The 15272-nt window shown below is 45.9% G+C and overlaps 1 protein-coding gene across 1 annotated transcript in view; it reads right to left on the bottom strand.

Moving 5' to 3' along the window:
- Positions 1–15272, bottom strand: part of LOC8035292 (putative fatty acyl-CoA reductase CG5065) — a 117285-nt gene that overhangs the window by 34694 nt on the left and 67319 nt on the right. Inside the window, exons 7-9 of the mRNA XM_040211031.3 lie at positions 12029–12073; positions 10069–10187; positions 1215–1457 (exon numbers count right to left, since the gene is read on the bottom strand). Coding sequence (XP_040066965.2) covers positions 1215–1457; positions 10069–10187; positions 12029–12073 — 407 coding nt within the window. The remainder of the gene's footprint in view (positions 1–1214; positions 1458–10068; positions 10188–12028; positions 12074–15272) is intronic.

The raw sequence follows: 15272 nt of genomic DNA, 5'->3' as shown, positions 1-15272 counted from the left end.
GTTATAATGCCCCCATATTACATCTGACGTCATGATTTCAGTGTTGCGAGTAGGGCCACTCAGCCTCTAAGGCTAAAATGAAAAAGTCTGCTTCACAAGAAACAATTATTGTGACTTGCAATGCGAGTTATTAGTTCAGATGTTATTCAGGAGAGAACATGTGAGGGAGAAACAAATATATTTAGTTGTTGAAACTGAAGTTTCAACTGCAGGAAAGCCGTGCAACGCGTGCTTTTGAGAGAAGCCTTACTCACCCCGCGCAGATCGCATTTTTTTCCGAAGTAGCTGAAGCCTAGAACATCGATATATAACACATCCAGACTGACGGGAAATAAAAGAGACCGTGAAACGGGATCGGAGGCGGGGAACATCAGCGAGCGTGTGACAATTTTGTCACGGGGACACCTGGACCCACGCAGCACAAGCAGCCCTGCAGCCAATGGCAGCTACCCTAATCGTTTGCAGCTAAAGGAGGGAAGGACAAGCCCCTCCCACAGAGCTCTGTGCTCGCCATGATTTGTGATTTTTTCCTCTCCACCCGCCTCCTCTCGAATGTTCATTCAGCTAAGGCGGAAAAAGTAGAGGACTTTTTGGGAGGAGCCTGTCCTGCGCTGGCCTCCGAAGGTCCCGTAGGAGATCAAGCATTTGTGAACGTCACGTGACCCTGGTTTCCCTCTAAATCTGGCAGGCCACGACCTGCACACAGCCACATCCCGGGGTCAATGTACAATGTGGAAAGCCGGAGCGACCCTTGCGATTTAAGAACATTCTGGGAAACAAGTGCCAACGAAGAATTGCGTTTTGGTTTCCTCTGTCGCACAACGGCCAACCGCTGACCTTGTGGACTTGCACCTCGCACCTCATCACGGGATTCCTCGCCGTTAATCTTCATGATTTCATCTACATATTTACAGTTATTCTCGTGCCTTTATTAGACGGTAGACAGTCAAAGGAAAAGAAAAACTTGTCACAGCAAAGAAGCTAGGGGTGTTGCGAGGGGGTGCGAGGTAGCGGTCGGCAGCGTCCGCGGCTGACTGTGCTACAACGGCGGAAACAAAAACTTACACCATCGTTGACAGTCCCGAACTGTCCCTGAACCGCTGAGAGCGCTTCGGTTTTGCGCATTGTTAATTGCGAAACCTCACCAATAGCGGCTGTCTCCGTCAAACCGTGAAAGGAGGGGAAGGGGTGTTGGATGCAGAGCGGTTGCCTACCACTGCTTCTTGCCCAAGCAGGCGAGAAGTGCGTCGCCGAGGCAGGCCGGCACGTAGTGCTGGAAGAACATGGCGGCCCTGTGAGCGGTCAGGTTGCGCCTCAGCTGGACGTCGGGGTACCGGATGGCGCTCGTGAAGCGCAGCTCGCCCATCAAAGACTCCTGGATGGCCTTCATATCCCGCCAGCGCAGCCGCGGAGACCGCCCGCTGCTCGCGCACTGGTACACCTGCACGTCGGAGGGCCTGGGGCGAGGAGAAGCAGGTGGTTTAGGTGACAACGGCACTGCTGTTGCGAACATACGATTAAATCTAATTTTTTACCGTCAAATCACGAACAAATGGGCCTCTCCCGAATGATCGCCCACTTGACAATAATGCAGAATTGCAGATTGACCTGAAACGTTTTTAGGCTAGGCTTTCAGATTAAGTGTAGCCACAAAAACCGTAACCGCGATTTAGGGGAATTAGCACCATTAACTCCACTAACTCTTACTCTAACACTAACTCCACTGAACATTTTGTATAGCGCTAGTGGTTTGCACGACTATTGCTAAACCAGCAATGTTTCCCGTAGCAACACAATGGGAGAGCTATTCGCGATACAACTTTCCCCCTTAGGCCACTCGCATGAAGCTCGGAAAGGTCACTGACAAGCTGAGAACGTCGGGGTGTCTCTTTCGAACGCCTGACCTCCAGCACATGTTCGTTGCCGTTCGCGGCAATTAAGCTGTACGTCCACGCCTGAGGCTCGCGAGAGGCCGCAGAGTCCTCGAACGTAGGAAGTTTGCGCTGGAGGCTTAACAACCGAGACTGCTTCATGCCGTTCTTACCTTGTCAGTAACTAGAGAAGAGTTGGTCCATTTTGGCCAGCTACCAACCGCCGGTACCTCGAACCTTCTGCGAGTGCTCTCACGCGCGTCGCGTGTTGACGAGAGGTTATGAATAGCGTTCTGTATTTTTAATAAATACCGAAAATACCCGAAAGCTAACACCCGAAGCCGGTTTCGTGGAAATCGGGAATACCGAAAAATCCAGAAATGGAGATGTTTCAATATTAAAGAGAAATAAATTGCTGCAGAAACCACTATTGTTGGTTGTCTATCAATTGCGATAGCATTCGGCTAAGACAACCAGAAGGACGACGTTCGAGACGACGACGAAAACTACATTAAAGACGACATCTAGGACGACATCAAAAACGACATCCAGGACGACATCAAAGACGACGTTTAGGACGACGTACAGGACGACCTCAAGGACGATGTCTAGAATGACCTATAGGGCGATTTTAAGGGCGACTTCCGGGACAACCCCAAGGGAGATGTCCAGGATGACGTCCTAGAGGATGATGTCAGACGACGTTAAGGACGACCTCTAGGGCGATCTCCAGGACGATTTCATGGCCGACGTCTAGGACGAAGTCTAGGACATCCTCGAGAACGGCCTTTAGAACCACGTCGAGGAAGACGTCAAGGTCGTCAGGTAATTCGAAGAGGGCGCGAATGTGATGGAGAGTGAGAATGTAGGCTGAAATGGTTTACGGTGCATACCTACTGCGGATTAGGAGGCCAGAAAGTCCAAGAAATTCCGGGGGGGGGGGGGGGCAGCTAAAAATGCTATCGTATTAAAACAATGTTTACGGTGTCTGTGTCTCCTTCTGTGTCCGTTGTCCTGACGCTCTCTTTAATCATTATGAATCAACAACTTGCCCAACTTTCCACCCTCGTAAGGTCTACGGAACAAAAATTCTTGGCGACAGATATGTATTAAATTGTCCAGGACATAGCCCACTCGAAACTGTCTGCGAGGTTGCTTCCTTTTTGGAACCACACACCCTTTCCCGTTTCCTTCCCTTATCGATTCGAGGACATTTCCCAAGTATTCGGGGCCCGCGTACGTTGACTCGAAGTTGGGGAATCCTATGTTCTTATCTCATTTTATTTCACCAGAAGCCCCGATGAATGATGCTGTGCTTTCGGATACATTTAATAATAATAAAAAAACATTCACCGGTCAAATGTTTTTTTTTTAATTCGGATTTATAAAAAAAAAAGAACTCCAAAGTTAATTACATTGCCAAAAAAATCTGAATTCCATAACTAAGTTTCGTCAGAGCACAGGGTCATCGGTCCTCGGGAAAGACCTCCCAGATTCTTTCGATGTCCCGTAATATTAACAAAAGCAGGTTCACCATCTCTCCCGTCAAGGTTCTTTTGGGACAACGGGACATTGCAATTCTGGGTCACTGTTTTGGCTTTCAGATTGAACTTATTTGAGTTGGGTGGAGTTATGTTTTGATAACCGTGAAGGCTGTCAACACTGGTATTTTATAGGAGGGAGGGAGGCAGCTGAGGCTTCTATGTCACCACGGAAATAGAAAGCGCGAAAGACAAGGACAAGTGGAAGACTACTCAGGACAAGCGCTTAGTTTCAACTGACGTTTTAATTCGGAGAAAACCAAAGACGAAGGTACCCCATAACCCAATTGTTAAAAGCAAACAAATTTTTTTTTTTTATGAAAAAAGCAAAAGGATAAAAAAGAAACCTAACGAAAGATAAAAGAAAGAAAATGAGTAAAAATAAAAGGAAAATGTGAACATTATAAAGTAACAGTGATACATAAAAAGGAGATAGACAAAGGTAACGCAAATGTACAAAAAAATTAAGAAAAAATGGTGCATGTACTCTAATGCTTTTGATGACAAAGTCACAGACGGAGCACTGATGCAGGCGTCTCCTTTGTTTGCACACTCTCAAGAAAAAAGGGTGTCAAATGGTGTATTTTTACACCCTTTGTCCCATATAATACACCCCAAAATTTCAATTCGACGTACAGTGCCCTACAGTCGAACATTGGGCCCGAAACCTTACGAGGGGCTTGATAGCCGTGTGGTACAACATTTTAAATAGCTAAAGTACGTATCAAAGACCACATAAAGAAAACACCGAGTTTTTACAGTAGGGCAAAGAAAACCCGAATTATTTTTTTTCGTGTTCAGTAAAACGTACATTAGCTATTTTTATAAGTTGTACCAAACGGCTATCAAGCCCCTCGTACAATTTCGGGCCGTCTGTTCGACTGTAGGGCGCTGTACGTCGAAATGAAGTTTGGGGGTGTATTATATGGGACAAAGGGTGTAATAATACACCCTTTGACACCCTTTTTTCTTGAGAGTGCAATGTCTTCAGCCTCAAAAATCTCTCGAGTTCGCTTATCGGGACTCCGTCTCAAAATCCTTGAGCTGAACAGCAGCGGGGCGTATCCACAGTCCCTCACATGTATATCGAGATGCCCCGGCGGTGAGGATTTGAGTGATTGCGCGTGTTCTCCGAGTCTTACGTTGATGCATCTTCCAGACTGTCACATATACTCTTGTGCAACAGTTGACGTATTTGTGGCAGTGTCTAACGCCGCATTCTTCAGGCTTTTCGCGCTGGGTGTTGACTCTGAAACAGAGCTTTTTTAGCTTGTCTGGGGCTGAAAACACGACCCGCACATCGCATTTGAAGGCAATTCTCATGAAGTAATTGGAAATGCGATTAATGTAAGAGACGATCGCCGGGCGGCTTCGTTTTTCTCTAGTTCTCTTGCTTGTTGTGTTTGGTTTGATCATACATTCAGCAACGTCAGACAGGATGGAAGTTGTGCAGCCTGACGCCTTGAGCCGTGATACTTGCGCGTCAAAGCTCTCCCTTGATGAATGAATACAAGACCTTTTCAGGGCAGCGCTGAAACAACTAGATACAATGCCTCAAAAGAGGCATATTATCTAGTATCTAGCTGAGGCATTGTACCTAGTATGTAGCTGAATAAATACAGGACTTTTGAAAAAAAAGTATTTTTTCCATTCGTCGCGGCTCACGGCGTCAGGCTACCCGACTTCCATCCTGTCTGACGTTGCTGAATGTATGATCCAACCAAACAAAACAAGCAAGAGGAGTAGAGAAAAAGAAGCCGCCCGGCGGTCGTCCCTTATATTCCCCATCGTATCTCTCACAACTTCGAGAAAATTGCCTCCAAATACAATGTGTGGGTCGTGTTTTCAGCTCCATACAAACCAACTCACGAAATTTTTGGGACTGAATATGTTGCGAACGAAAGAAACGCCGGTGTCGGTGCTCCATCCATTACTTTGTCATCAAAAGAATTAGAGTACAAGCAACATTTTTCTTAGCGTTTCTTAAATTTGCGTTACCTTTCTTTTTATTTCTAAGACTTACTTTATCATGTACACATTTTCCTTTTATTTTTACTCACTTCCTTTTATCTTTCTTGAATTCTCAGTCTTGCAGATCCTTTGACTCCTTTCTTAAAAAAAAAAAAAAATGCTTGCTTTTAACATTTGGGTTTTTGATACCGTCGTCTTTGCCCTTTTCCGAATTAAAAAGTGCCATTTGTCCAAGTCTGGCTTGGACAAATGACACTCTTTATTCGAGGAGCGTCGCTCTATGGTGAAGCGATTGATTAAAAGGAACAAACGCCTATTGCACGACTCCCTTGAGTCATACCTTAGGCGTTGTCCTGACCGACATTGGGAATAGGTTAGGTACAGTAGGCCATACAGTGGAATTGAGGCTATATTTCTGAAGACACTCAACGGTCACGTGTCTGACTCTTTAAGTGTCCGCAATCTATCTGCTAAACACTTCTTATATATAGTAAACCCCAATGTTCCCCATTTTAACAACACAACTCCTTGTCCTGATAATCTTCTTATATCAATTCGTGCTGACGACTGATGATATGGCTTCGGCCATAAAAGAACTTCCCCCGAAAAAGTCATGTGGGAAACACGAGATCCCTGCCTTCATTGTTAAAGGGTGTTCTGTTATTTTGGTTCCTGTGCTGCAGTGCATTTTTGACCCCTGCTCTTAGGCACCCGTTTCCGGCTTCAGCGGAGTCGCCGCCGACATCGGCGTTCGGGTAACCGCGCGCGTTGCATTATGGGGAATAACGCAAGCGAGCTTAACCGCGCGTTGCATTATGAGAACGTTTCCCGCTAAATATAGTGGAAAAATTTCCCCTATAAACTTAGCCGTGAAAATTTCCCCCAAATGTAGCGGGGAAAATTTCTCGCTAAACCTAGCGGGGAAATATTTCCCCTCAATGTAGCGGGGAAATTTTTCCGCTAGACTTAGCGAGAAATTTAGCGAAAAATTTCGGCTAAATTTAGAGGGGAAGGGGGAGGGTACGGAGGGAGACGAGGGGCATACCCTCCGCTCCGTACTCTCCCCTCCACCTCCTCAAGAGCTGCGCTCTAATTCGGCATTACAGAGAATTGTAAACGTCTTTCGTTTTTTAACATGTCCTTAAAGATTTCCAACGGCTTGGGAAAATGCTGTGGTACGTTGTGCCAGTGCACAAATCTGGAAGCTCTGTGTTTCGATAATTAGAGACCAATTGCGCTGCTTTCTGTTTTTTTTTCCAAAGTTCTTGAAAAAGTTATTTTTAAGCATCCGAGTTTTCATTTTGGACCAATGCTCAGTCCAAATCAGCACGGTTTTTGTCGGGGACATTCTGTTGAGCCTAACCTTGTAACTCTTTTGGAGTTCGCAAAGCCTTTAGTTGAGACCCGTGGCCAGGTTGATGTTATTTATTTTTACTGTTTTCAGGCGTTTGGCCTCGTAGATAACAATCTATTGTTGAAAAAGCTGTTTAATATGGGTCTTCCTTCGGGTCTTTGCGACCGGTTTGGCAGCTACCTGATCGCTCAAATATAGTGTCCGACTTAGGCTGCAAGTGATATCCTTATGTGATCAATTCCGGAGTACCACAAGGGTCGAGCATTGGACTTTTGCTTTTAAATATTTTTAAAAATGACCTCGCAACTTGTGTAAGTAACTCAGAGATGCTACAGTTCGCTGACGACGTGAAAATTTATCGTAGTATCTGCACGCCTGCTGACTGTGAGCTGTTACAAAACGATGTTGATGCGATTCGCGTGTGGTCCTGCACAAACTCTCTCTTTTTAAAGCCCACCAAAACTAAGGTTGCATCTTTCTCCCGTAAGGCAGATGTTATTGTTCATGTCTATAAATTGCATGACTCAAAACTTAGTGTTTTGATTGACTCGTGCATCAATTTTAATTGCCATGTTTCGAAAATTATGATTGCGTATGCATCCTAGGCGTAATTGCATGCGTTACCCGTAATTTCCGCAGTTACACCTGCATACTGCACCTAATTCGGTTGTTAGTTTTATCAAGACTGAACTTTTTTTTGCAGTACGAAATTTCAAGGAAACAATAAAATACTAAGGTTGGGGTGCTTACAGCGACGATTTGTAAGAATAGACTATTATCGCCACATTGGACAGAGTTTTTTTTATGATTCCGTGCGTCTTTTGGATACCCTCTGTCTTTCGCCTCTTTCGCATGAATGACTAGTTCGCTACATGTTTCCTACATAAACTGCTCAACGCTGCTATTGATTCCCCAGTTATAGATTAGAATCTCACTTCATTTTCCCCAGCAAAAAAAATCGGGGTTTATGGTTTTTTTTTTTACCCTTCTAACTTAGAAACTATTCATCCGTTCACACGGATGCAGACCATGTATGACAAGTGCTTTAGCCCTGACGTGGACCTTTTCACTACCCTTCCATGTTTTCTTTTTATTTTTTTTTTTAAGTGTAATACTGAGGCTTACTGTGTAGTGTGAATATATTTTGGTTCGATTGTCTTTTATTTCGTGCAAGTGTAACCCTCCTCCTTACCAACTGTTTGATTCACAATCAAACACGGATTGATTGACTGATTGATTGAGGGATCGAGTGAAAACGTCAGTCGAGAGTAAGCGCTTGTCCTGTGTTGCCTTTCACTTGTCCTTGTCTTTTGCGCCTTCTATTTTCGTGATGTTTATCCATCGAGATCAAGAAATTATTTTTCCATCTCATAACTCCATTCCGCAAAGCCGCAAGGAGCTGCAATATATCATGGGAAGAAAAAGGGTCCTCCAGGGACTACGTCAGGGAATTCACTGATTTTAAGGTGCCTTTTTAAGTTTTGTAGTGGACAGTTATTACCACTGACAAGGGCGCCGATGTCATCTGGTGCCGGTGAGTTCATATTCATTTAGGTCAAGGTTATGTCCGGTTAATATATATTCTTATTTTCAATCTAGAAAATTTGGGAACAAAGCAAAAGTTTCTATTTCGGAGGATTCGAAATCTAGCAAAAATATACTGCGATAAACTCAAAATTTTCGGCAAAAATTTAACTCCGTCAAACACCCTCCCAATTTCAAGAGAAATAAACTCCAAAAAACAAGGAATCCTAGCTATTACCCCTGTCTTTTGTTTGGCACCATTATTTGGCTCCAAAAAACATCGAATCAAAAACGATAAAACACCCTCGCATTCAAAGAAGAAAGAAACTCCAGAACACGGAACTCTAGTCACGAGTAAACCGACACGATGCTCCGATCAACCAAGTCCCTGTATTCTTGGTTTTGACGCAAGAAAAAGAAAGAACTACGAGGCGACGTTTCAACAAGACAGTTAAAGAACTACTCATAGACGCTGCATGCACGAGCAGTACGTCGGGGGACGTCGAGAGCGAGTCGTGGTGAGCTTCACTCTCCACGACTCGCCTCCCGACGTCCGACGCGCCGGGCGGCTGCTTTGGTAACTGCAATGTATTCTATGGGGTACGTACGTTTCGAAGCGTAGCGTCTAGATGACGTTCCACCGTACTCTATGCAACACACTGTTCGTGAACGAAAATCTAGATGGCGCTACTAACGACAGGAGGCGGACTGAAGCGAGTAAGGGGGGTATTCCCTTCCGCAGGAGTTCCACAGCTAAGGTAATCTAGTAATGTTGCGAGACACGCACGCGGCCATGACAGAAAGACAAATGTCGAACTCGAGCGTCGGCTTCGTTTGTTATAAAACGGAAATTCTGCGTATGACGGTTTCATTAAAAGATCTAAGTAAAACTGCAAAGTATTTTTTTTTTTTTGCCTTTTTATCTCTTCGTTATGGGTGGACGTTAATTCGGATTTTACGGTATACTGGGTTCCGTTTCACACCAAGTCCAAGCGCAGCCAACGCTGAAACGCGATGGAGGCAATACAGCGGCACCAAAAGAACATCGTCACTGCTCTTGCCATCTTCGTGCGTTTCCAATTCCCCGCTAAACCAATCCCGGAAAAACACCGTGATTCGGCGTTTTTCCTGTCCCGCCCATAGTTGGTATGGTCGGTGACACCAAGAGCAAAAGACGACGACGATTTGGCTAAAAATTACACCATCTTCACGAGGGGAACCATGGGGTGATGCGGAGCATCGCGGATCGTTATTAACGGTGTCAGTAACGTTGTCAGTAACGTTGTCAGTAACGTTGTCAGTAACGTTGTCAGTAACGTTGTCAGTAACGTTGTCAGTAACGTTGTCAGTAACGTTGTCAGTAACGTTGTTAGTAACGTTGTTAGTAACGTTGTTAGTAACGTTGTTAACTTGCGTGTTATTACGTTGTTAACTTGCGTTGGTTACCACAGATCGCGTGAACGTTGAACGCGCGCAGCGCGCTACCGCTGCTTATATTCACACTTGAGGTAGAGGAGACTAGAAAAGGAGAGTTGCGCACGCGCGCGCGGTGTGAGTAGAAGCGAACGCACGCGAAGTGCACGCAGCTGGTAGAGAGAGAGAGAGAGCGGAGAGAGTAACGCGCAGCTGTTGGAGAGAGGGAAGGAGGAGAGTTGCGTATGCGTAGTGTGAGTGCGGACTACGACGCCGCGGGACATAGACCCGAGCAAGAGATGCTCCGCATCTAAAACGGCTCTTAGCCTCAGGTGCACTCGCAGACGGAGTGCGGTTTCATTTGGTATAAAGAGCGTGGCGAACAGGGACCCACCGTGTCGTGGCCACGTTCCACGCCGCTGCGAGGATGCAGTTGACAACCACGTCGACCGGCACAAAGTCCGTCTCCATGTCGGGGTCGGTGTAGACGCTTTTCAGCAGGCCCGTCGCCACCTTGGCACACAGCGACATGTGAACCTATTGAAGGCTTTAAAAGCGCGCACGAAGAGAACCTCGCAACAATATACCCTTTCTCGAGAGTCTATCGAGCAACACTGGCAGCTGCCGTTGCTCGGACACGAGGCGGGCGCGTAATTGGATCCGAGTCCACGCCGAACGCTGACGTCACACTCGTGTCCACTACGGGCTTAGGGCACGCGATCGAGCAATTGCAGACAGGCGTTGGCGAGGACTTTTGAAATGTGTCTGTTACTGACAGAAAAAAGGGAAGGGGACACCCTCGAGGGAAACTAAAACGGTTCCGTGTTTGAGGGAAAAAAAAAGAACAAGAACACTTAAGTCGTTTTCGATTGGCTCAGAGGATCGCGAATATCGAGATTATTTTACGGCGGAGCTGTGAAGGGCTAGTCTCCCCAGTATCGTGTTTGTCAGCAAACAAATGAGTAGTCTAAACTCTGGACAGCTACCGCTACTTACAAAACGGCGGCAACCAAACAACCGGCTTGCCGGTTGTCTGGCTGCCGCCGTCGCTCATAGATGACGGCAACCGCTCCAGCCTTTCCACTCTGGCTTGGAGACTTGCGGCTGGCCGTTACTTCATTCGCACCATAGTACAGCTTCGCTGGTCTTCCTTCTTCACCAAAATAAAAAGGCTGAAAAATTTTTTTTTTTTTTTTTTTTCAGTTTGGTGCACAGAAGCTTTAGAAAATGATTTTCAAATTACCACCGAAGCCCCTTTTTCCCGTAGCGTGACGTCATATTTACAATTTTGGGAATCTCTGCTCTCGCGTATCTTCAGCGCCTATCAAAACCATGCACGCGCGCTCTTGGAATTCTTTTTTTGGAAGAACCTCATACAGGACCCCCTACTATCCTTTGTTTCACCTTGAGGCCTACTGCAGCCCGCGCTACCATCCAAGTGGGAAAATCAAACGGCCACCAAAAAGTGCACGGACTCGTAGTCTTTGTTCGATTACTATCACCGGCGCGATTGATTTAGCCGGTGATAGGAAAGGCAGAAAGACGACGTGACGATGCACTTTTGGTGCTTATTGACTGACTCCCGAGGATTGTTGCGTCAGCAGCGCTGCGGTAGGACTTGAAGGGAAACGACGCATAGTTTTAGCAAGTCACGATTTTCTTAGAATGCCCGTCGACCTCGGTGGAAGTGCAATAATGACTAAATCATTATTTCACGTCTTTTAACAAAAATGACAAAAAAAAAAATCCGTGTTCGTTATGTACTTGTTAGACACGAGTTTTACGTTAGACACGAGTTGTGTTCGCCCTAAATAAGAGATGGCTGTTTAAGATCACCGTTGGACGGCTCGCCTGCATTGACATTATCGCCGTGGTACCTTCATCCTGATTTTAAACGCGCATTTCAGCCACGTAAAACATCAGTGCAGATCACGTCGTCTATTCGCGTCCGCACTCCGAGGCGAGTTTTGCGAGTTCCTCTTTCTTTATTCCTTATTGAAATCATTTCAATTAACCCCCACGACCCGCAAACAGCACTTGTTAACACCCTCGATGCAGCGGATGGTGACTTTGTGAACTCGAATTTTTCAGCATTTAAGTTGTCATCGAGTAATTTGTAATCGCACCATTTGTGCATCATTACCAAAGGATCCGCAGTTTATGAGCACAAACATGAATGAATGAATGAACCAATAAATAAATGATTGAGTGAGTGTTGCTTGAGGTGTATGTTTTTGAGTCTACAAAATATCAAACTGATGAAGGCAGACGTCTGTATGTAAATGTTTATATATATATGGATAAAGAAATGCAAGAACATAGCCCGCAAGACAAGAAAGATGTCTTAAACTTACCGCAATAATTAAACCCGTGGGTCCATTGAAGTTGTCCACCCAACCCTGCAAAATGCAATGGAGTGGCAATTCTGATAATCGGTTGTAAGAACGCGCACGACTCTGATTGGATACATTTCGTCCTTGTGCGTTACTAAGACGGTTGGGAAACGCCAGAGAGTCAAGGTGGAGTGGTTCTGCGGTTCGCACACCCGACCGGACATCGAGAGGCCCAGAGTTCAAATCCTGGCGCCGCCAAATATTTTAACTTTCGGCTGTCTCGCACAACTTTGATTCATTTGATGAAGTACGGTCCATTCATCCGCATATTTGTAGGTTATATAATCTGGTGTTTTCTATTTGTCTTAATAATGCACAGAAACAAAATGCATCCAATCCATGGTGTCCTGAAAGCACACGCCGCCGTGTAGAACACGGTGCAACGCTAGTTGAGGAGGCTCGTTGCGCTTCAGAACTCCTCTCACTGTGCCTCGTCACGCGTACGTGTATTATTTATGTTTCTTAGTTTTAGAGACATGGCATCATAGTCTGCGACAATAAAGAGCCACGCTTGAATATCTCACGGACACTTTCGGCATCGTACGTGGTCCCTGAACTACAGAATACACCGCAATATAAAACAAACATCAACAAGTATCTAAAGCGTGAAAAAACACAACGAGCCAGACATGGCCCACTCGGTTGCCAAAAAAAAAAAAAAAAACAGTAAAGATGAAATTAAATTACGTACAGAAAAAAATTACTTTTCAAACCCTTTCTTATAGCACTTAACCAAAATTAAAGGAGCGATGCAACAATTTTTGTACTTTGCGCAAATACCGCTTAAAACGGATCCCTAACGTTAATGACCTATGAAACACGCGTTCGTTTTTCACCCCGCGCAATAGAAGTCCCAGAAAAAAATTAAAGAAAGACGAGCAGCGTTCACCCCCTCAACTCACAGCCAGAACAAGCGGCCACGTGATCTGGAGCCGATTATTTGCCGCCAGTGTTGATCATAGCCACGCGCTGGGGTTTGCAAAGCGCAGGACACGCGCCGAGTTTGAGACATTGTTATGGCTCGGCTGTTGTCGTCGTTGCAGCGATTGGACACGGGTCACAACCCGAATGCTTCTCGAGCTAGCAATTGTCACGAGCCCAAGTCGAGTGCCCACGCAGTGCTCGGGTCCAATCTGTGAACCGCATTCAAATATCGTCACTTGGGTGTACTGCGATCCCCGAGTTACGTCATCAAATTTTGCAAAGGAGAGATTGAATGAAAATGATCGCTTCTGTCCTTGAAATTACACCGCAACAAAGGAGTTTCTTGGCCAGTGGCGTTGCGTGTGAGTATCCTTGAGTCCCAGGTATGCCAGTATGCTTGAGTAGAGAGAAAAACATTCCAATTGAATATCGTTGCACAGCTCCTTTAAACATCACCTATTAAAAAGCACACACACACAAAAAAAGCTACGTTTCACGAGAGTAATTCGATTTGACGATTCCTAGCTAGTAAGGAATGGTATTGAATATATTTAACAAAACAATGGTGTTTTCTGCCTTATATTGACACTCTTTGCCCGTTGAATAAAGCAGAACTTTGGCGCATAAGAGAAACTCGTTGAATAATGTAAATCGAGAGCTTTCGATAAACAGAACCTTGTTTCTCAGTGTACCGAAGTTTGCGTTAGGACATTTTTATAATAAAGTGCACAATGAATACTACTTTTTTTTTTTATAAGAATACCTAGGGAGTAACTGCCGACTCCAAAAACGGATCGCTGAACGTCGGACAGTGAAGGAACGATTCCAGGAGCATTGGCACTCCACGGATTCTCTTCTCGGCGCACCCAATTCGTTGCGCAATCGGGGATGTTTACGATTAAACGTGGCGAATTTCCGATCTTTCAATTAGATATTTTGCTTTGCCGCGAACTGTTTGGGCATTTAGGAGGATGGAAGAGCTGCTTCCTGCTATTTTGAATAAAACTTCATACAACGGTCTTACCCTCTAAAGCGTGCTTTGCCTACTGACGTGTGTCATTGCGGTGGAACCAACTGGGCTGGAGCAATTTTCCACGAAGAGACCTATCTCACCAGCTATACTTCGTTACAGCTTCCGTCCAAGCGCAGCCAAAGGCTGAGGGACGGTTTTCAACTTCGAGAAGAGCATTCCTACGCACCACAAAAAAGTCCGCAAACGTGCTTTTTTTTTTTAAATAACTGTTTTGTGCGTAAACATTGCACAATATTCCAGATGTGTAGTGCCGAGAATGATGTCCAACTAAAAGAATTGAATGTCTGAAGTTTATTTTTATTATTATAATTAAATGCATGTGGTTTGGTGAAAACACGTACATCCGCAGGCTGCAGCGCTCGTTTTTTCTGTGTGATTTCGTTCCCATAATGGCCGAGTCATGTGCTTCGCTGCTTTCCTCACCGAGTCGTTTCAAAACGTTTTTTTTCGAAAAGGCACACTTGGGCGTCAGGCGCGAGAGGTCGTGATGAATGTCTGCTTTCAAATTCGGCAGGAGACTCCGGCCGCGTCGTACCGCGAATGCATTGTAAACAAGAAAAGCGTCCGGGCCACTACAATTCAGGGCACCCCTTTACCTGCTGATCACATTGAACACCGAGGGTGGAAAGGCTTCGAGCCCTGGTATATCCAGACAAGGAAACATCAAGGGCCAGGTCATCGGTCACCTTGCAATGTCTACTTACATCTGGAAACTACACCGAAACGCCGAACAGGTGCAAAGCTCGGACCAAGACGCCAGCGGCCAGCTTGTGTACTGACATCCCCTGTGACTAAATTTCAGAACGTGAAAGGGCACTTTTTAAGCCTGTAGCAGACGATACCGTTGATACACCCGTAGCAGACGAAATACTCGGCGAGCGCGGGCGGCGCGGACGACCCCTCGGCGCAGCGGAGGGATACAAAAGTGCAGGCGAGATCGCGTGACCTATTGCCGGTGTGTGATTGGCTCCAGCCACAGGTAGCTTTGGCTGCGCTCGGACGGAAGCTGAAACGAAGTATAGTTTTGACTACGCGACCGGTGCCACAATGCATCTAGGGAACTTTATAGTCCTTTTGCTCGTGCGACAACCTTGCTGGAGCTCTCGCGCGTGCAGAGTACAAGAAGGCCCGTGCACGGCCGCCGCCCTCCGATGAACTACAGGGCCCGGAACATGGCTTCGACTTTTGCGTGCTATTCCGCCCGTGCAGCGAAAGTGGTCCCGGGGCCCTAATCTACACGACGGGACC

Source organism: Ixodes scapularis, unplaced genomic scaffold (assembly GCF_016920785.2).
Source record: "Ixodes scapularis isolate PalLabHiFi unplaced genomic scaffold, ASM1692078v2 PGA_scaffold7__128_contigs__length_106722199, whole genome shotgun sequence".
Classification (NCBI taxonomy): Eukaryota; Metazoa; Arthropoda; class Arachnida; order Ixodida; family Ixodidae; genus Ixodes; species Ixodes scapularis.
Note: the sequence above shows the minus strand (reverse complement) of the source record. Positions and strands in the feature narration are given on the sequence as shown.